The sequence below is a fragment of the Marmota marmota genome, unplaced genomic scaffold (assembly GCF_001458135.2).
Source record: "Marmota marmota marmota unplaced genomic scaffold, marMar, whole genome shotgun sequence".
Classification (NCBI taxonomy): domain Eukaryota; kingdom Metazoa; phylum Chordata; class Mammalia; order Rodentia; family Sciuridae; genus Marmota; species Marmota marmota.
The window spans coordinates 13,163,572-13,185,954 of record NW_025999982.1 but is presented as its reverse complement, the minus strand read 5'-3'; the positions used below and the strand labels follow the sequence as shown (position 1 = coordinate 13,185,954).

General features: G+C 43.7%; 1 protein-coding gene across 2 annotated transcripts in view; it reads left to right on the top strand.

Moving 5' to 3' along the window:
• Clic5 (chloride intracellular channel 5) overlaps nucleotides 1-22,383 on the top strand; it is a 147,782-nt gene that overhangs the window by 80,326 nt on the left and 45,073 nt on the right. For both annotated transcript variants that reach the window (XM_048805411.1, XM_015487815.2), the window contains exon 2: nucleotides 19,305-19,414. In XM_048805411.1, the coding sequence (XP_048661368.1) occupies nucleotides 19,305-19,414 (110 nt within the window). The remainder of the gene's footprint in view (nucleotides 1-19,304; nucleotides 19,415-22,383) is intronic.

Sequence of the window (22,383 nt, the reverse complement as noted above, 5' to 3'; positions counted from 1 at the left end):
AGGAATTGCCCCTTACTAACCAAATTCCAGGGACAAGAAGGCTCCATGTTGTGTTCTTACATGTGGGAAGCACAGAGATATAAGAAGCAATACGTGCACAAACAACTCTGGTGGGTGCAGCAGAGCAGCTATGGGACCCTAACAGATGATGTTTATTGAGCACTTATTTTGTATCACAAGGTACCACTAAATGCTTGACAGGATCTGTCTCCCTTAATCCTGGCAACAACTTTATGGGACATGTATCACATGACATTCCTACTTTACAGATGAGCAAACCACAGCCCGAGGACCTTGTTTCAAATTTGCTAGAATGTGACAAAGCCCAGTCAGATTCTGTAACCCAGAAGCCTACCTGCTGTGGTCTTTCGCCTTTTTGTGCTGTTTCTCCTAGAGGAGAGCACAGAGTGGTAACAAGCACAGGAAATGTGTGGCATGGAGAGAAGGTGGGCATTCCTTGCATCTAGCACAGTGCCCAGGGCGTTGTTGGTGCTCAATATTTGTCAAGTAAATGAATGAAACAAGCAAAACACAATGTATTTCTGATGGAAGAGGCCAGGAGAGGCCTTCCAGATTGGTGGGGCCTGGGTTGGTTTTGAAAAGCATAGACAGAAGGCAAAGACAACCAAAAGAGAGAAACAGCATGGTCAAAAGTGCCAGCAGATGCACACCTGTAATCCCAGAAGCTCCGGAAGCTGAGGCTAGAGAAAGGCAAGTTCAAAGCCAGCCTCAGCAACTTATCGAGGCCCTAAGTAACTCAGTGAGATCCTGTCTCTAAATAGAATGTGTGGCTCAGTAGTTAAGTACCCCTGGATTCACTCCAGTATTAAAAAGAAAATGTAGTCAGGCAAGGGAGGCATAGGAAGAGGTCTGGGAAGAGAGTGGGGAGCCCTGGGAGGCAGCTAAAGGAGTTTGGATTTCATTCTATGGTCAGTGGAAGGTCACTGGAAGGCTCTAAGCATGAACTCAAAAGGCTCAAAGAAACAATTTGAGACATCCCGGCTTATCTGTTCATAACTTGTCATTTTACAAATGATAGAGGAAACTCCGCTGGACTATGGATCTGGGGGAGTTTGCTGAGACGGAAACAGGAATTTAATCCTTCAAAAAAAACACCTCATAGCAATTTTGGTCCATTACAATTTGCATTCAGAGATAAAAATATGTGTGTCAGTAAAGCTTGCTGTAGCATTGGATAAAACAAGAGTTATGGTTCACTGTAAAAAGCTTGAAGGGCTGTGATGGGAAGGAAGGATGCAGAATCCAAAAGTTCAGAGGGTCAGAACAAAGAGTGGAGGAGTTGGCCAAATCCCTGCTATTCAAGGGTAGAGATCACCCAATAAGTCTTTGTTTATTTGTTGCAAACGCTGATTGTAAATCATCAGATAGCTTAAACACAGCTTATTTGCAAAAGACAAACTCTGGAAAGGAAGTAATTTCTTCTTTTTGTATGTGGGCAGAGCATTTGAAATACACTGTCCATGTACTAATAAAAAGACAAACAAATACAGGAGCTTAACACATCCGTTGCATATACACAGCCCACACGTAAAATCCAGCCCGTGAAAGAATCAACCAGTAAACACCTTGTCTGTCATTATTGTTGTTTCCTGACCCAGTGCCTTTTCTCGTTTTAGTTGTTAGGAAAACTTATAAGTCTGAGCCATTGCAATGTCCATCACAATGGACATTTAAACAGAGTCTGGAGCCGTTATTAATATGAGAATTGCTAGATTTGAGTAAATGAAAGATATGATGAACCCAAAGCACTAGGAAAGAATTGAGGTTTCTAATTTGCTCTGAAGTGAAGAACTCTGTCCATGGGTAGGCATAAAGAGTTTATTAAAGGTCAGCATGCTGAAGTGTCCCCTCAAATTCTTTCTTTTTTGGGGGGTGTGGTACCGGGGATTGAACTCAGAGGCACTCGACCACTGAGCCATATCCCCAGCCCTATTTTGTATTTTTATTTAGAGACAGGGTCTCACTGAGTTGCTTAGTGTTTTGCTTTTGCTGAGGCTGGCTTTGAATTTATGACCCTCCTGCTTCAGCCTCCCGAGCTGCTGGAATTATGGGCATATGCCACCACGCCCGGCTTCAAATCCTTCTTGAAAGTGCAACAACCAACTTGTCCATGTTTGCCAAAGATTTTCCCAATTGTAAACCCTGAAAGTCCCGTACTTCCCTCAGTCCCAAGCACAATTGTGGGTCACCTATATATTTAACAAACTAAAAACCAGCAGACAAAAATCGAGTCCAGAGAGGAAATGGTGAAAATGAAAGGATACTTTCTCATTATCTCTCCCGGTGTCCCCCTGGACTGTCCCCCTGGACAGGGCTTCTGTTTGACATTTATTCCATTTTATGTATTATATTGCTGCTTCCCAATTTATGTTAAGGTTACATCTGATAAACCCGTCATAAGAACACATTTAATATACCTAACCTACTGAACAGCAGGGCTTAGCCTAGCCTGACTTAGATGTACTTAGAACCTTTGGATTAACACACAGTTGGGCAAAAAAAGATAACACAAAGCCTGCTTTATGAGGAATTGTTGGTTATACCATCATGTAATATATTGAATACCTACAGAAACTACATGGGTACACCACTTTCACACTCATGAAGTTGAAAAATTTTTCCAAGTCTGTGTTATTATTGTTATTACTATGTTAATCTTTGACTTCCCCAAAAAAGGTTAGAATCTGTAAGCACTCCCAGCCCTCAGAGCCCTTCCCATGTAAACGGCCTCATTTGACCCTCCATGTCACTCTGAGAGATGGGCAGAGCAGGTGTCAGAGTCCCAGAGATGAGAATACACCATGTTTCAGGGAAGCATCTGGATGAGACCAAAGATCTTTTTTTTTTTTTTTTAGTATTTTTTTAGTTATAGTTGGACACAATATCTTTATTTTTATATGGTGCTAAGGATTGAACCCAGTGCCTCACACGTGCAAGGCGGGCGCTCTACCACTGAGCTACAGCCCCAGCCCGGACCAAGGATTTTTGATGCCCAGTCTGGGAGAGGGAGGATTCCATCATTCCGTTTGTGACATTCAGGCCTTGATCCGTCACCTACGTGGTACAGAGAAATAGACAATTAATAACTTACAACATGGATTAACCCAGAGACTTTTAAATGCTTTTCAGTTTTATTGTACAGCTTCCAAGTAAGGGTGTACTTCCAAGTAAGGGGGTACTGACCCGCATTTTTTAGTTAGAGAAACAAGGTTTCACTTGACTTGACTCAGGTTGTACAACCCTTGCATTGTGGCTGCCGTCAATACATACGTTGGACATTCCCTAGTGACCTCACATAATATGCATTTTAACTTTAACAGAAATACTTTTATTCCAGTTCCATGTTGAACAAGAGGAGTGCCATCGGTACAGTTTTAGTTACTCCTCCGCACCTCAGTTACCTTCTATTTTACTAAAAATGTTTCTTCAAATCTTCATTTTTGTTCTCCTACATCTTCCACACAACACGTCATGGGCCTGGTTTCCTACCGTCTCAAATTCACAGCAAAGACCCACTCTCCACATGGGTCTGAAACTGCATCTTTGTCACTTTCAAGGTCTAAATCAGAGCCCTTGGGAGGCACAGAGGAAAGCATCCAAGAGCATGTCAGAGGGGTTTCCCTTCGTTTGTTCTTTCTCATTTGTCCCTTTTCTTTTCTTTTACTTTATTTGCCTTAAAATTTTATAAATATGCGATCATTATGACAAACGATCAAATCAAGTGGCAAAGAAATCTATAAACCTATAATCCTTTATCTGTAATCCCCAAAATTTAAAAAATGAAAGTTCTTCCTAAGTTTTCGGAAATTCATTTGGAGATAAAATTGGCTTGAACTTTTAGAGGTGATTTTGTTGTCTCTGTCCTACTTAGTGATGCAGAAACATCAATGGGTTTGATTATGGCCTGGTGATCCAGAGCCTGCTGGCCTTGAGGATGATATTATTTATATACTCACAGAGTTCATTCTTTTTAAATAGCTGTGTGCTATTCCATGATATGACTGTACCATTCTGCAATCAACCGTTCCGCTACTGACGGAAAGGCTGTTTGCTGTATTTTGCTTTTGAGGATCAAATTTAGTGATTATAAAAGGAAAATGTATTGACCTGGCTTGACCCGTTTTCCATATATCAGTATGCTGGTGACAGTGTTCTGGTTTGGATATGAAGTGTCCCCCCTAAGCTCAGGAGACAGTGTAGCAATAAGGTGAAATGATTAGATGATGAGAGCTGTAACCTCATTTGTGGACTAACCCATTTGATGGATTAATATTTGAAAGAACTAAGGTACTGGTGGTAACTGAAGGCAGGTGAGGTGTGGGTGGAGGAAGTTGGTCACTGGGGTGAGCCTTTTAAGTTTATATTTTGCTCCTAGCACCTCATTTGCTCTCTCTGCTTTCTGACTGTCGTGATCTGAGCAGGCGTCCTTGGCCACACCCTTCCTGATACTCTACCTCACCTCAGGCCTGGAGTAATGGAGCCAGCCCACCATGGACTGAACCTCTGAAACCATGAGCTAAAATAAACTTTTCCTCCTCTAACTTATTTTTTGAAGGGTTTTTTGGTCATAGTGGCACAAAGCTAATACAATTGTCAAAGAAAACCTTTCCTTCCATCATATAAGTAGAACCCTGGCACAGAGGATGTTTAAAAAAAAAAAAAGAGTTAACTGCAATATATTCACTTTCTTGTTTTTATTTAAGCTACAGGCTTCCTATGCACAGGGGCTGGCAGGCAAGGAGGCTGCCAAACCTCTGCCCTGCACAGGGATGGGTGCCTGGAGCGCTCAGTGTGGCCCCTTCAGAAAGCCTAGTTCCACAACAAGGACATGTCAGGTCTCCATAACTTGACCTCTCAGATAAGGGTCCAACATCTAACTGGACTCATGGGTCAAGTGGCAGGTGACTTGGGGGCATGCAGGATGGAGCCTGCTCAGGGTGAACATGCTCAGTGACTCTACGCTCGGCTGGCTTCTAACAGACCAGCCAAGTCATGGAATTTCAATAAATAATTTAACAACTGCTCCAGTTTCAGCTTTGGTGTTAGCTTTCAGCCCTGGCTGCCATTGTTATTTGCAAACAGGCTCCTCCTCCACCTGAGGTATGGGAACGTGACTGAGTCGCTGAGTCATATTTTTAGAACCCAGTAGGGCCAGGTACTTACAACAATAGATAATAATCTCACCTCCGCGCCCCCAACAGGAGTTCTGTGAAATCCAGATCTGCAAGATGTACTTTGAAAATTAAAAAAGAAAGAAAAGCAAGAGAGCACCAACCCAGTGCATTGGTTATGAAGGCCTTCACACTGGTGTTATATGAGTTTATTTCCAATCACAGACTACGGAGAGAGCTGTGAGGCCAATTCAAGCCATGTTTGTTGTTGCTGTTGTTTAATATTTTGGGGGTGAAAGGATAGAGAGAAAAACGCCTGCTCAAAGCTAATTTTATAACTACAAATGCTGTAGTATAAGAGTCCTTGCTCATCATACACTCTTCTTGTATAAAATTTGCTTCTGAGGTCTGCTTCTCTCCAGCCCCATGATAGGTTTCTGAGGCTTCAGTCATTTGAACAATGAGTATGAATATACCTGACCCTGAAGTATGTCACAAACTGACAAGAGAAATTCAAACAGAATCTGATATATGACAGTAACAAGAAATCCTATTAAAGAAAGGTGTGGTAAAAGCTAATTGGGAGGACATGGCGGGGGGACTGTGCTTCTCATTGTACCTTTGCCCCATTTCTGCAGACCTCTTCTTCTCTGTGTGGAAGCATCTGCAGGGTTCCATCTAAGGTCTGCATTGTAAATAAAACTTGTAATCACTAAATGAAGCTGACATTCCTTCCTTCTGATCCTGGTGGAGACCTGAGAGTGTTCTACATCATGCTTCCAGCAGCTCCTCCAATTTTTGGCAGTCGGTGCACAAATTGAAATTTCTTTGCCATTCTTTTATCAAAAGATCCTTTGAAGGGGCTGATCCTAAACATTAGATAGGATCTGGAGGTTATTCCTGGTCAAAGGCCATCTCTTAGCAACATCTGTTCTAAACATAGCCTAACAATAGCAGGTTTCCTTCCTTAGATGTTTCTGACAAATAAAGAGAGGGCATTGTGACTTTGGCTGGTCCTGGCTTGTAGTCACAGAAATAGTTTGGTGAGGTTGGGGTGGAGAGGAGATGGCCATAGCACAGTTTGTAACACACGGGTGCAGCTGCTCCATTTGATCTCTTCAAACAGTATGGAGTCACCTGTGATTGCTTTGATGGCTATCAGCAGTGACGCAAAACTTCTCCAGACCTATAGGTGAATCTCTGCTGGAGCTGGAAATGCATTTTCACATTTTTTTTTTAACTCCACATGGCTGATTTGGGGGATCCATTCACTGGATGCTGGAATTAGGATGTGGACATGAAAACAAAGCTTTTTGGTGCTTGTGTCCTGAGGGTCTCAGACCATATTCTCAGACCTACAGAAAGGATCCAGTGGAGGGAAAGAGCAACTCCTGCATGTGCTTATTTTGGAGTCAACCTGGGGCATAGGGGCAGTCTTGGATCTTTATCGTGTTTTGGAAAGTTTTCAGTTCTTCCTCTTAGACTTGCCATGGAGAATTTACAGTAGAACTCTTCCCAATCGAGGATCCCTTCTAAATTCCTTATGGACGATTAATATTGCTGAACAAATGAGCAGAGAGAGAAGCAGAGACTTTGAAGTGGGGCATTATCCAGGGGATGCCAAAGTGAGATTGAGGTAAAGGCTTGCTCAATGGCATGTTTATCTTGCGGGACAACTGGGCCCAGCATGCAGGTTCCTCTGGTCAGACAGAAAGCAGGCGGGCCACCAGTCTCTGGTAGCAGCAAGGGGCCTTGTGAAGGAAAACATGGTAGTCTTAGAGGAGAAGCACCGACTCCCTTCCGTCCGGGCTGTGCCTTCCTGGGTGATGGCCTGTGTTATTGTGTGTGCGGTATAAATACTAGGGTAGGTTTATTTTTTTTTTATGGGAGTACAATAAATAGAACATTTCCTGCTTTAGTCTGCCATTTGGAAAAGGTTTTCATTTCCTCTTTTGGCCCAGATTCTTACAAAAGACAGGCTCCTTTTCAATTACAGCTCGGCCTGAGCTTGAACATACCACTCAGCCAGGCACAAGGGCAGAGTGTTTTTTTTTTTTTTTTTTTTCCCAAGGCAGAAAAAATGAAATTGAGTCTCCTTGACATAAAACCTGGCTGTTACTTCGAGGTTGTTTGGAAAAGCTTCTTTATAAAGTAGAAACATGACCAGGTGGGAATACTATCCTCACAGTGAGTTCTTTAGGAGCTTGGAAGAAATCAGTTGAGTGGCTCACAGGATGGGGGCATTTGGCCAGTAGGAATATTTCTCTATTCTATGGTGGAATAGAAAGGCTTTCTGAAAATGTAGCCTTTCACATATGGATTGGGGCTTTGAGAGGAAGCAGGAGGGGAGGGTTCAGAGTGTCCATGAAGACAGCTGATGAAGAATGCTTTCTGTCTGTCAAGTACTGTGTCCCCCTTCTGTATTTCCCTTAATCTTTCCAATCGCCCTATGGGGAAGGAGGAGGACTACGTATTGGGAGGGACTTGAGAGCTTCCCTTCTTTATTTCCTCTGGGTGGCTCAAGAACTGCAGTATGATTCTGGCTTTTTGTCTTTACCCTGAGTGAATCTTCCACATGGATGCAGAATAAATCTTGATTAAAATTTATACCCTAAAATTACCAGAAGTTTTCCTCCTATGTCTTTAGCATTTTATTCTTTTAAGAGTGTACAATAACAGGAAATCTTCAAAGAGATTTCATTCTTTCTTTCCTTTTCCATAATGGTCCATTTTCTATTACTATAACAAAGTACCTATATCTGGGTTTATTTAGCTCCTGGTTCTGGAGGTTCAAGAACATGGCACTGGAATTGACTCAGCTCTGGTAAGGATCTCATAGCAGATGGTATCACAATGGTGGGAGCCCATGCAAGAGCAATCAGATGGCAAGACACCTTGCTCTTTTTATAACAAACATCTCCCAACAACAACTAACTCTTTCCATAAGACAAGTATCAATCCTTTTCTTAGTATTAATGCTTTCCCAGGGCAGAGGCCCAACAACCTCCCACTAGGTCCCTGCTCTTTAAGTTTCCCCCACGTCTTAATAATACCACACTGAGGACCAAGCTTCCAACACAGGAACCATTGGGTGACAATCCACTCCAAAGCATAGCACATCTTCTGTGATTATGTCTTCAGTGCATACACTGATAATTCTGATGAGATTTCAGTCATCTCCACTCAACTGCAAATGCCATCCCTACCAATTGTCCATATAGTCTTGGAAAAGTTGTTTGGACTCTTTGGACCTCAGTTGGCCCAGTCTTGAGAAATGAAGGGCTTAGATGAAGCTTGAGGGGCCTGGCGAGCAGGGTTTTGCAAAAGGATTATTTCTTCAACTGCTTTTTAAAGTAATGTGCTGAGAATACTATGGAATGGTATTGGAGAAAAACCAGAAGAGGGTGAAGCCTTAAAGAGCTGGCAAGTCTGGCCACAAGTGGGCCTTGTTTTATGGACTCACTTCCCCTCCAACCTGAAGTGTTGGCTCCTGACCTGCAAGTTACACCTGCCTGCTTATCCAGGGAGAATGCCAACCTTCCATCTCAGCAAACAGCTCTAGAGTTTATGCATGAGTCTGATACAGTGCTGGGAGCTGGGGACACCGTTAACTCAGGGAGTCTGCATTCAGCCACGGGAGTTCTTAGATGCAAATAAAAGATCAATGATATTCACTTTCCCCCCATGACATTTTAGAAACGTTTCAGCGTGTCTCTCAAGACCATCTCTTTTAATTTATCCACTTTATAAATGAAATTTCTCCTGAAGAGGAGAAATTTCTTGCCCAAGATCATACAGCTCTTTGTGTCAAAACTAAGTCAGGAACTTAGGACTCCAAATCCTTCATATTTATTACCCTCTCTTGCTTAAGGGCATCCCAGAGAGCTCAATTTGAGAAATATCCTGTTTCTTCATCCTGGCTGATGGTTTCCTGCACAGGTCTGGGAAAATGCCTATGTTCAAAGCACAGTGAACTATTTCTTCAATCTCCTACCTCCAAATTAATTAAAAAGGAATGCAGTGTTATTTTTTTGTTTGTTTTATTTCTTTTTTTGTTTTGTGTTTTTTGTTGTTGTTCTGTTTTAAAATGTAGTGTTAGTTTTAAGCCTTTCTCTCTAACCAGCTCTGAAGTCATTTTACTTTATTTATTTTGGGTATGGGGAATTGAACTCAGGGGCACTTGACCACTGAGCCACATCCCCAGCCCTTTTTTGTCTTTTATTTAGAGACAGGGTCTCACTGAGTTACTTAGCGCCTTGCTATTGCCAAGGCTGGCTTTGAACTCATGATCCTCCTTCCTGAGCCTCCCAAGCCACTGGGATTACAGCCACTGTGCCTGGCTCTCTGAAGCCATTTTAAAAAGAAAGTTTTAAAAAGCAAATAATGCAGCTTTATGATGAGACACACTCGCCCTCTGGCCAGGGCACCTGTGCTAGGAACTCCTCATTGTGAGCAGTAGAGGAGGGTTGGCTGGATCTCATGTGGAGGACATGAGAGGTGAAAACCTGCCTCCTTTCAATACTTCCAGGAGCTGCTCCTGCCCTTCTTCCTCTTCCTCCTTCCTTGGTGAAGATGTGCCTCAGGTGTGTGGATCCACCCTACTCAAGTGACCGGGTAACCACAATATGGCTTAGAGTGGAGCTAACGCCTCTGTGGAGCTAACAATGAGAAAAGCCCAAAACAGGACTTTGTGGGCACCCCACATTTTAGAAGAAGCAAAATTTCTAGGCATGGCTGTCTAGAAGAAAGGGACTGAAGAAGAAACTTGCACGCACTTAGCCTGTATCTAAACTGAGCACATGGGAACGTGAGCCCGGAGATGAGGATTTCTGCCTGGTCACAGTGTTCTCTGTCACCTTCAGGGAAGGCACACCTGCAGAGCTGCATGTAGAGGTACAACCATAGAAGCGATCTCCCAGCCAGTGAAGGTCTTGGTGTGGTGTTTCGGTGCACTGACTCGGGGTTCCCAGGTGTCTTTCTCCAGAGGTGCTCCCTTCCCAGAATGACCCAGACTGGTGCACTTTTTCAAGGCCTGTGCAGAGATGGAAGGTGAGGAAGAACAGCACAAAGGTGGGGTGGGAGGGAGGAGGGGGACACGGACAGGAAGGAGCTTCCAGTTTGGATTGCAGAAACAGGAAATAAAGAGAGGAGAAAGAACAATGTCCAAGAGATAGTGCCTGGACCAGCCTGTCACTCGAGTCCCAGGCGTGAGGATTCTGTGTCTATGGTGGGCTCAGGGTTCTTTGGTTCATCCATTCCTATTCAGGAGCGCAGCAAGATCAGAAGTTGTCAGTCTTGGCAGGACATGAGAATCACTTTGGACACTCTGAGAGGAAACAAGAGTGGTGTCTGAGCCCCACTCCAGACTAACTAAATCAGACTGAGAGTGGGGCCTGGGAAATTGCATTTTAAAATGAATATTAGGGTAGGATTTTTAAACTATATATATGCTTTGGTGACATATTCTACAGGAGTCATTTTGCACAGAATTTTCCAGAAAGCCCCACCCTTCAATAAATCTTATGACTCAGATTTGCTCTTAGCACCATCAGCTTTTAATCTGTTACATTTGTGAGTTTGGAGTTGATGAGCACTTAATTGAGCCCAACTGAGAGGTCCGCCGACAGCTTTTGTGATTTTTCTGAAGTCTTTCCAGATCGGCTTATTCTATTAAGATTCTATGTTCAAACTCAACATTCGAACAACCAGAGCCGAGAGAGAAGGGCTAGTAATCACTGAGGAATTGCAGCTATCCTAGGAGCCCAAACACCAAACTTTATACAAGAAAAACTAGAAAAATGGAGTTCAATGTCAAGATGCCCTTGTTTGGTATGAAAATTATAGGAATAACAGGATCATTCCATGAATGTAGGGGAAATAAATTCATGATCAAAAGCTGGAACCAATTTCTATAGCATCTTGGATAACAAATAAAAAACATGTCAAGAGACAAAAGCAAAACTTTTTACAGTGGCCTAATAAGCAGAGAATTTTTCCTCGGTTGGGACGGGGATTTTCTATGTGGGGCTTCAGTGAGAAGACTTCTTCTTCAAATTAAACCCATGTGGGAACCAGTCTTGTTTATTTGAGGCTGTAGATTTGTGTCATTCTTTGGTTTCCTGCACTTTGGTATATTTCTGAGGTGGAAGACTTCCAGATTTCAGCTTTCCTGATCCAAGCATTGAGAGTCATCATCATGTCTAAAGAATGGCATGACAGTTCATTAAATATTTGTGACAAAGGTTCCTGGATGTTGAGAAAACACAAAGACTTCCACTAGGCTGCATCAGCAAACCGGCAGCAGTCAGTCTCAGCCCTGACGGCTCAGCTTTATCCATTTGTCTTCCTTGGGCTCTAGTTCTTCTCATCTTTGACTCCTGTGCTACTTGAAAAAAAAATTTCCTTGGAGAAGGTTTCTCTGCACAGCAGCTCAAAAACCTCATGGGGAGCAGACATGCACCTGCTTATAATAGGACCAACAGCTAGCCAGATAGGAGTCCTCCCAGTCTCCCTTCATGGCAAATGCATAACCTCATTCAGGAGCACTCTTTTCTGGCCAGTGAGCATGGCAATAGCTCTCCCTGTGTGAGCTTTCTCTATTGAACATGTTGCTCCACACACAGAATCCTGGACACCAAGGTCCTGCTGAACTTTGTGGCATCACAGATCTTGACTAGCATAGCATAGCATAGCATTTCATAAACAGGGATGTTTAATGAGCTCTTTTTAAATATTTGTCATCTGTGGTCATAAAGACAACAGCAGTAGTTTTCAAAAAGTGAATACTCATACATTCTATTGTGTCAGGTCATATGATAGCACCTCCTTCCTTCCTGACTTGCTTTCTTTCCTTCTCTCGGTTCAGGGTCATTGGCATGATCCTAAAGGTCTAGAAGGCAGAGTTATTGCCAACGTGGGGAGGATAATCGTGTCCAGGAGTTGATGAGTTCTCCAAAGAGCACCAGGAGTGGAGGGAGAGGAGTGAACTGAGAGGGCAAAGGCCAAGAGGAGGATGTCAGCAAACGAACAAGAGGACCCCACTCGGGACCTGCCACAGAACTTGTGGAACCTACCACAAAGAGAAAACAAGGAATCTTTTGTTCAAAACTTATTACAAGATGACAATAGCAGAGATTGAAGCCAAGTGCTGGTTCTTCAGAATGCAGGTCCCCTGTGACCTCACAGATCCTCTGCCACACCAGAGGTACCAGGTGACAAGGGAGGTGGCAGAGGACTCAGTTTCAAAAAGAAGGAGCAGCAGGGGTTGGGGTTGTGGCTCAGTGGTAGAATGCTTGCCTAGCAGGTGTGAGGCACTGGGTTTGAGTCTCAGCACCACATATAAATAAATAAATAAAGGTTCATCAATAACTAATAAAAATTAAAGAAAAAAAGAAGGAGCAGGAAGAATTTCTAATGCTGTGGGAAACTTTAGGTACGGCAAAGAGACAGATGGGAAAAAAGGAAGAAGGAAGAAGAAGGAAGGAAGGAAAGGTGAGAAGTAAGAAGGAGAAGGAGAAGAAAAAAATTTGATCTAGCCCAGAAAGAAACTGAGAATAATTTCAGAAGAGATCCTTCAACAGAAGCAGGATTGGCAAGAGGTTTGAAAGAGATTCATTTGCCTATTAAACGAGCTGGAGAAAGCCAGGTTGGAGTGGAGGAGGGGAAGGAGCACTGCCGCTGAGTTAGAAAGGGCAGTTCTCAGAGAATGTGGAAAGGTGCAGGGTAGCAGATGGACATCAAGCTCAGGGGCTGGAGGCCCCTCCACGAGGGCCCAGGCACAGTGGAATCCTGCATATGTCATAGGCTGCCTGGGGCCCAAAGTCAGTCAGACCCAGACGTACACTGAGAGTCAAAGGCACTGCTTGGCCCTGCTGTCTCAGAGACTTAAACTAGGAGCCTTCGGGGTATGGTGCCTCCAAGTTCCTTTGAGGGGAATATGTATACAACCAATTTCAGTTGTTCCTGAAATCATCTGATGAGCGAAGGTACTCGTGACAGATCCTGGACTCATGGGGTCATCTGCCTCAGGTAGTATTTTGAAATTTGCCAGGTGTGATGGTTAACTTTATGTATCACTTGGTTAGGCCATGGTATTCAAATATTTGATCAAACGTTATTCTGGATGTTTCTGTGAAGGTGTTTTTTGGATGAGATCAACACTGAAATTGGTGGACTCTGAGTAAAGCAGATCACCTCCATAATGTGGTGTAACAGAATAAAGATTGACCTCCTCTAAGGAAGAGGGGATTCTGCCAGCAGACTGCCTTGGGCTCCAGCTGCAGCTCTTCCCTGGGCCTCCAACTTGCGGCTCCACCCTGTAGCTGCTGATTCGCCAACCTCCACAGCTGTGCTAGTCAGTTTCTTAATCTCTTTCTCTCTCTCTGTTTATATAAAATATGCATACATATGAATACACACATATATGTCATATCTGTTTCTGTGTATCTGCTGATAGATAATTGATAAAATTGTGTGTGCATGTGTGTGTGTGCATGTGCGTGTGCGTGTGTGTGTGTGTGTGTGTGTGTTCTATTTCTCTGGACAATCCTAATAGATCTGGAACTCTTCCTATCACATTATATGGGCAGCTGTCTACACAGAGCTTTGGTTCAGCTTTAGATAACTGCTGGGGGGTCTCTGAAGCCTCAAATGTGTCGTATTGCCTGATTGCTTATTTAATGAGAGATGCCTCAGCGATCCTGGTGAGTTGTGGCTGCTGAGAAAAGAAATGTTGATTTCTTCCAGGGTGGACCTCCCTGTCCTCCTGTGGACCACAAACCTCCAGGCTACATCTCTGCTAATGGAAGGATTGCTAACCAAATTGTTGAAAAGACAATCCATTGGGGATTTTTTTTAAAAGTCACAGTAAGGAATATTGTCTGACTTACCCTAATGAGAAAAATATTATTACTATTTTAAAAATTTTGTCTTCCTTGTACTGTGGATCCGTTTAGAACTATATAGATAAGTCGTTGTGTACCTAAAGAGAGTCCTCTGTGGCTTTTACTATTTTGACAGTCTTCCCTGTAAGATAATGACTTGGTGCAGTTTGCATGGGGACTTTGGAAAGGTTATTGCCAGACTAAGGCCACAAGGTGCCAGAGAAATGCCATTCCAAGCCAGTGGCTAGGTGGCTCCACTGTGGTCCTTACACCCAGGCCAAGCCACCCATAGCAAGGGAGCCATTTCCTCCCGCAATGTCCCTCGAGGGCTCTTTCCAGAGAAAGCCTTTAGAGGAGAAAGGCTTAAAGGAATTCTCCCTGTTCTCACCTAGTGTAGATTCAAGAGTGCATTGGAGCTGAGAGGGAAAAAAATTGACTACTAACATACCCGTCATGCTTAAATGTCACCTGTGCATCTCCTGCTGTTTCTTCTGGATCCAATTCTTCCCCCTTCTTGACCTGGTTATCTAAAAGTGACTTTTGGGCAATCATTAGTTTCCCTTGGTTGTCTGCAGTCCAAGCTCTGCACACCTGGACTGTTCATGGGAAGTCTTAAGTCAACAGTTGTTCCATGTTGTTCTTGGACTCCTGGGGTCCCTGAGAGGCTGTCAGGGTTTCTGAAAGATCTCCGCTATTTTCCAAGACAGTAGGCTTGGCATTTGGTGGGGAAACTGCTGGTGTTTCAGCAAACCAAAGGGGCAGTACAAATAGAACTTGAAGTCATGCATGCAAAGAAATAAGAACCAGTCTCAATTATGAATGTTCTTGATGAAGCAGTAAAATTTACACAGTGCAATGAAATCTCTTTCCTCGTGTACATGTCTACTGAACCTTCTGGCTTATGGGTAGGGAAATGCACATTCCTCTGTGGCTGAATTCAAAAAAACTATGGTTCTCAAAGGAAGAGGCACCTGTGTGTCCTTCACAGAACATGATTTTTACTTGAACTGGCGTGTGTGAGATCGCGCATGTGCGTGCACACACATACTGTGGTTACTCAGACTTAGTATTAGCCAGACTGTTTCTAGAAAAGATGATGGAATGAGCAGGTCATTTAAAGATAGCAACTGATGGTGTTTACTGCCAATGATAAAATGTAAGATTTCAAGAGAAAATTAGAATAAAAAAAGTGTAGCTACTACCATGAGCTTAAGAGCTTAACATTTTTGATGAGATTTGTGGCAGTATTGATGAATGCATTTTAAAATGTTTTATAATGAAATGTAGAGGAGGATTGGCATGACTCAATGAAACACTATTTTCCATATCACAATTTATTTGTTACAAATTCATTAATGGATGAAGATCCATTTAAAATGCAAGATAAGTGAGTAGGTTTTGGTGGAACAGAAAACAATGCCATTTATGTGATTTCAAATTCCACTTATCTGCCAATCCTTAAGAACCTACCACTTGTTGAGTTTCATTATGGTATTGAAGAATACCCATGATTAACTGAAAAGGCCATTAAATTCTCCTCCCTCTCCCACAGTTATATCTGTGTGAGGCCAGATTTTCTTCATATACACAACCACATGTCAACAGATTGAATGCAAAAGCCAACTCTTAGTAACCCAGATGTTACAGAATTGGTAAAAATGTAAAACAATAGCACTTTTCTTACTAAAGTTTTGTTTTCAGAAAATACATTAAAATGTCATTTATGTTAGGATGCTTATTATTCTATTTAAATGAATGAATAAATATTTAAAACATTTTCAGCATGAGTTAATGAATACAGTAAATATTATTAACTAGAGTCCAAATAAATGAAAAGCTCTTGGCGATCCTCATTAGCCCTTAAAAGCAGACAAGGGCTCTAAGACCAAAATGTTTAAGAACCACTACCCTAAATCTCCCTTCACTATTTGCATTCTCCAAACTGCAGGAAAATGTAGGTGCAGTAGTCAAGGCCAAGGCCAGAGGAGACTTCTTTACCCCAAGGTTGGTCATATGTAAATGACAGACCAAGATACTTCTACTACCACAACCTCCTGCTTCTGTGGGCTACAGAACTCGAATTGGTTGCTTCCCCCCAGGACACTCTTCGGAGGACAATGAGAGAATTTTGAAAGCCTCATGCCATGAAAATGGAAAAATGTCACCCTCGCCTCAACATGCATACCTTTAAACAAGTACTAAGCATCAGAGTTCAGTGTCAAGCTCCTATGTTTCTTGCTACTGAAGACAAAGTAAATAAAATATGGCCCATGCTCCAGTGGACCCATGCTCAACATATAGTGGGGGACATCACGTGAAAAGAAAATGTAATAACGTGAATATGAATTAACCAGCATATACTGTACATGTAATATACAACCTATAATTACATTGTGCTACTATTGTTATTATCCCGTGTAATATTATAGTGGTAGACTATTTCATAATACATTGTATATCTGGGGAACAAGAAGTACTTTGGGGTTATACCTGACAATTGAGCACATGCACGTTAGGCCCACAGAGCAAAGCACAACCACACACTTGGAAGGCTTGCTGTTAGCCTCTTACCATTGCCCTTTTGACAGTTACCCACTTGCATTAGTTCCTTAGGGTCATTGTTAACAACTCTGTGGCCTATAACAACAGAAATTTATTCTCTCAGAGAATAAATTCTAGAGGCTAGAAGTTCAAATTCAAGATGTCAGAGGGGCCAAGCTCTCTCCAAAGGCTCTAGGGAAGAATCCTTCCTTGTCTCCTCCACTCCTTGGCACCCTTTGGAGGTGCATCACTCCAATCCAGGCCTCCATTTTCACATGACCTTCTCCCTTGTATGTCTGTGCCCAAATTTCTGTAATAAGGACACAAGTCATATTTAGAGTCCATCCTAATCCAATATGACTTCTTCTTAAGCTTGATTACCTCTGCAAAGATCCTATTTCTAAATTAGGCCCCACTCACAGCTTCCAGGTGGAGAGGAGTTTCGGGGAATGCTTTTCAGCCTAGCCCACCACCTTCAAACTAGTCTCCAGTCCCCATTGCTCAGAACCCCCTTGGAACAAAGACCATCTGGGTTTCCCCTCACACTTTTTAGGGTGTGGGGCCCTGCTAGTTCTTCTCTGTGGATGTTTTGAGTCATGACCACAAACATTAACCCAAGAGCTTAACAAATAGATTATCAGGGCCACAGAGCTATGAGGTTTGAAGGAGAACAAAGAAACCTGAAGAGAGCTGCCAGGGTACAGAGGTAAACCACAGAGACCCCACTTAGCCTGTTCACCCTTTGGCAATTTCTGTTTACTAGGCCTAGAATCATCATGTAAGATGATGTTAATAAGAGAATGAAAAGGTATGGAGATGAAAAGAGACCACTGTCGAAACCCTGGCATTGCTGAGGGGACATCCTGGAGGACAGATGTCTTACCTCAAGACCATAGCCTCCCTGCACGGGTCTTGAGACCTTGGGAGGACACGTCACCTAGTGGACCCTCAGACTGGACTTCACGAATGGCAGTTAGGAGGGCCAGGTCTCCAGCCAGACCGACTGGCTTCACCACGCTGGGACCCTCAGGCCAGTTATATCACCTCTCTGTGCCACCATCTGCACATCTCTAAGGGATGATGTCCATTACAGGCTTCTCATGAGGAATAAATGAGTTAATGGTGTATGTCAATCACTCTAGCAAAACCTGACGATGTGGACATTAGTTGTTGCTATTGACATTCTCACAGGAACTTTTGGTCCAGCTAAGAATTCTAGTATTTTACAAATTCCTTTCTTTAATCCCTTGTTCTTCCACTGCCACCACCAGAGGAAAATCAGATAGCTGTATGTGGGTGTGGCTTTTGTTGTTTTTGTCTTTTAAAGTTCTCTTGTCACTTAGATTATAACTGGCCCTGGGGGGAAATCCCTGCTGTGGGGATGTCATAAAAGACCAAGGACCCCCCGCACCTGACATGATGAACACAGGTGTGTGCCCAGCAATGGCGTCACTGATAGATGCAGGTTCTAACATGCTTTTTGGCTTTTCTTAGCTCTCTGCGCATATGCATGGTCCACATAGGGGAACCCCTGCTGTCCCGGCTGCTCAAGGCACCCAGGACAAGTGAAACCTGTATAGGAAGTGTGGCTCTGGGTACAGTTAAGAAGGGGGAAAAAGACCTATAATTTCATAGCAATTACCTTCAACCAACACTGTCAAAGGCCATGGTTTTCCATTATAAATCCGAGCCTCTGCTAGGAGCGAATTGCAAAGCAGAAATAAGCACAGGATCAGGCACTAATGTATGCCAGACAGTGTCTCGGGCTGTCCCTGGATGCCACAGCACAAGGGAAGTCAAGGGAGAAAATAATGCGTTGAGCATTGAGATGGCATTTGTTTTCTCCTTTAAAAAAATAAAAAATCATTCTTAGTGAGCCCCAAGCCCTGGATGTTGGCTGCATCGTTAACAGCTTTGCAAGGAAGCCTGGGGTCTTGACTCCCCATCCCTCCCCAACAGTGGAGTCCCATGTTCCAGGAACCCGGTGGCACTGAGGCTTCAAAGACTAGAGTGAATGGGATATTTTCTTCCTCTCAGTACCATATCAGGGGCAAAGAAACCACTCCATGGAAACAAACTATGCAGAGACCCATTCCCCAGCCTTTTTGTGTTTGCTACGTGTTTGCTTGAACTAAATTTTTTATGCATGGCTCTACATCCCCCTTAGAGGTGTAGAAGACAGACAGACTTGTCTCCCAGATGCAAAAACACTCACTAGGAGATAACGAGCAGAGGAAATGAATGAAAAACGTGTGAAGGCATTCAGTGATGCGACCTGTGGTTGGTTTTTGTGTTCCTGTAGAGAGGGCAAATTTTACGGGACCATATTTTGGCTAGATGCAGGCAAAGGAAAGCTTTGAGGGATATAAATTACCAGTCAATGGAGATATTCAGGCATAGATTAGGTGATTACATGGGGATGAAGAAGTTGGTGTCCCAGTATGATTTATGTTGACCTTTGTGATGTTGGAGGCCCTCTTTTTGCCCTGAGATATCAAGGTCCTATGGTTTCAGAAAGTTATGATCCTACAAAATCTCCATGCTGGAAACTCAAGTTCAATTCAATACATGGTGCCAGGTATGGTCATGCATAAGTATTAGAAAACCAAAGAAGTTGAATGTAGGACTATTGGCTGTGAAGTCAAACGGGGATGTGGTGCTCCTGGCACTGGTGTTAGTGTATATGATATGATGCTGGTGTCGCTAGTAGGCACATGTCCACTCAGGACTCTGCTTTTCTTCTTTCCAGGCTGGAATCGATGGGGAAAGCATTGGCAACTGTCCTTTCTCTCAGCGTCTCTTTATGATCCTCTGGCTGAAAGGAGTCGTGTTCAACGTCACCACGGTGGATCTGAAAAGGTAAAGGACACTGTATTCACGAGGAATATTCTTAGTTGAAAAGAACAGAGAACCTCAATGAGAGAAGGCAAATGCCCCCTATGGTCGCAGCAGCCCCCTGCTCACACCTCACTACCTAGCACCATGCCTCCAGGCCCACCCTTCCTTACAAGGGATGCTGCAAAAACTGGTGTATCCCTTGGGGCTGAGCGCTTCACTGGCCTGATTAGCAAGGAGAAAGGAAGGTGTGGACATTGGCTCTGCAACTAAGAATGTGTGGTGCAGAGATGGGTGCAGAATTCCAAACACATAGGAGTATCCATTCCAGCAATGCAGGCACCACCATCCGTGGGACACTAGAGGACTTCAGGGCTGAGTCCAACTCTTCACCCCTGAAGTTGCAATCCAGACCTTTTCCCACAGTATCTTTCCATCTTCTGAATTCCTTGGCGTGAGAGTTCTGGATTATGGGCCCAGATAGAGAGGTACTAGTCTCTCTGCTTTCAAACAGCAGTTTAACAGCTGTTGAAATACCAGGCATCTTTCAATACCAGAGCCAAGCTCTTCACTCTTACAGAATGTGGGGGTTCCTCTCTTCAACCCGTCCTTGAAACCTGGAATGGATCTGGACTTCCTCTTAAGTGTCTGTCTTCCACCCCCACCTTCTTCCCTGGTTCTTCAGATCCCGGCTATCTTTTAGATAGTTTCACTTGGACATTCCATTGTCACTTTATAACCTCTGTGTCTAAAATTGTGTCCATCTTTTCTCCCTTTGCAACATGTTCCCGTCCTAGATTCCTTGCTTTCCCATTCTCTAGGCACCAAAATGTTTCCAGTTCCTTTCTCTTGCCACCTTCCTCAGTAAGTAGCCAAGTCAGCACATTCTCCCATTAACTCCTTCTTTTGGGGGTGGGGGGTATCCTGGGGATTGAACCCAGGGGTGCTCTAAGCCACTGAGCACCTTTTATTGTTTCTTTTGAGACAGGGTCTTGCTAAGTTGCTTAGGACCTCACTGAATTAACCCAGGCTGGCCTTGAACTTGTGATCCTCCTGCCTCAGCCTCACAAGTCACTGGGATTTCAGACCTAGGCCACTGACTTCTATTGCACTCTCTCTTTTCCATTCTCAAAGCCCACACCTGGTTCAGGGCTCACCACTGCCAGCCTGATTGTCTCTTTGTTCTTCAAATGGGCCTTCAGCCTCTCAGGTTCTGTCCCCCACACCCGGTCCCCTCCCTTCCATCCCAAGGTTATTAATCCGGAGCCTTGTCCCTTGCTCAGAAAGCCTTCCCTACTCTCTGCTGTCCATAGAATCAATGCCTCTGAGACCCTCTTTACCCTCTCCTTGCTTCTTCCCAACACTGTCTCCCCACACACCTGTCAGGCTGGCTCACCTTCTGCTGCTCTTGGTCCTTGTAGCCTGCAGCCTGTGTCCAGAATTCATCCTCTGTCTAAACTGGCACCTTCCTCCCTGTCCCTGCAGACTGCCCCACTCCTGGACTGTGACCCCATTTCCTCTGCGAGGACTCCCACCTCACCATGCCCAGGAACCTACTTACCAACTGACCTTCCTCCAAACTCACCTAGACCTGTTGTCTAGGTTGCATTGGGCCTCAAGTTAGCCCAATTATGATAGCTTCACCAAGTTGTGATAGCTGCAGTCCTCATACTTTACACAGGAAACGCTTTCCCATAAAACAAACAACAACAACAACAACAAAAACCCACATATAATTATGTGAAGGAGGACTGTTTCTCCACTTAATGCAAGGAAACTGGGACGGGCACAGTTAGAAGGTTTGCTCAAGGAGAACTAGAAATTGGAGGGACTGCTACTAAAATCTCAGTGACCTTGGTTTAAACCTTACGATCTTCAAAACACATCAGTTATAAAGTTCGTGTCTTTCAAATAAGACCTTAAATTCCTCAAGGACAGGCCACAGCAACTAGCTGTGTACTGGTCCTCAACTAACATCTGTCAAGTAAAGGAACACACATGTGCCATGCAGTTAGTGTCTATAGCGACAATTAAAGAGCCAGAGGCGTTCACACAGTTTGAAAGAATAGACAATCATTTTTAAGCGGGGACCCATGTGTTCAGTTGGAGCTCAGAATGGGGCTGAGAGCCACCAGCATCCCTTTGAGACAGGCCATGCGAGTATCACCACTCCAGTGTTACAGATAAGGAAACTTTCATACTGCCCACACGTGCACACGTGCGCACACACACACACACACACACACATTATTTTCTAAGAACATGATTTCTTATCCTGGCACCACCATTTATTGGCTGAGTGACCTTACACTCTTCTAGCCTCAGTTTCCACATCTGTACATCAGAGAAAAATTTTACTGCCTTCTTAATCAATGGGAATCTGTGAGGAGCTAATGAGGCAGGCCATAAAAATTATTTGCATTCAGCATTCTACCTGGCTTATTTCAGGAACTCCATACCTGTCGGCTATTCTTAGCAATACCTGCCCCATGGAGCTGGCAATCCAGTTAGGAAAAGAAGACTGATACACATTAAATAACTTACACCTTAGACCCAGCAACATGTCGTTCAATGCTAATGGTATAACTTCAACTATAAATGCCAGAGGAGGTCCACAAGAAAAGCAAGAGGGTCCCATCTGACCAACATCCCATTGACAGTGCAGCCCTAGAAACCCCCCAGGGTGTCAGACTCCAGTAGCCAGGGTGCCTTCACGTCCCAGGGAAAAACTCCACCACTGCCACAACAAATTCCTGTATCTTTAAACCACAGAGAGGTCGCCACTGAAAACTGAAATCTGGCATGGCTGCCTGTGTGAGCACTAGAAAGCAAGGAACAAGTCAAGAATGTCCTTTCATTGTCTAAACGGAGGGACACACACAAAGTAAACAAAGGCACTAAGTAAATCAGATTTTAAAAATACTTTCCATCCCAGTTGTCTGAGTTCCAAGTGCCACAGCGCATCTGGAGAGGGTGCATGTGGGGAGCGACCA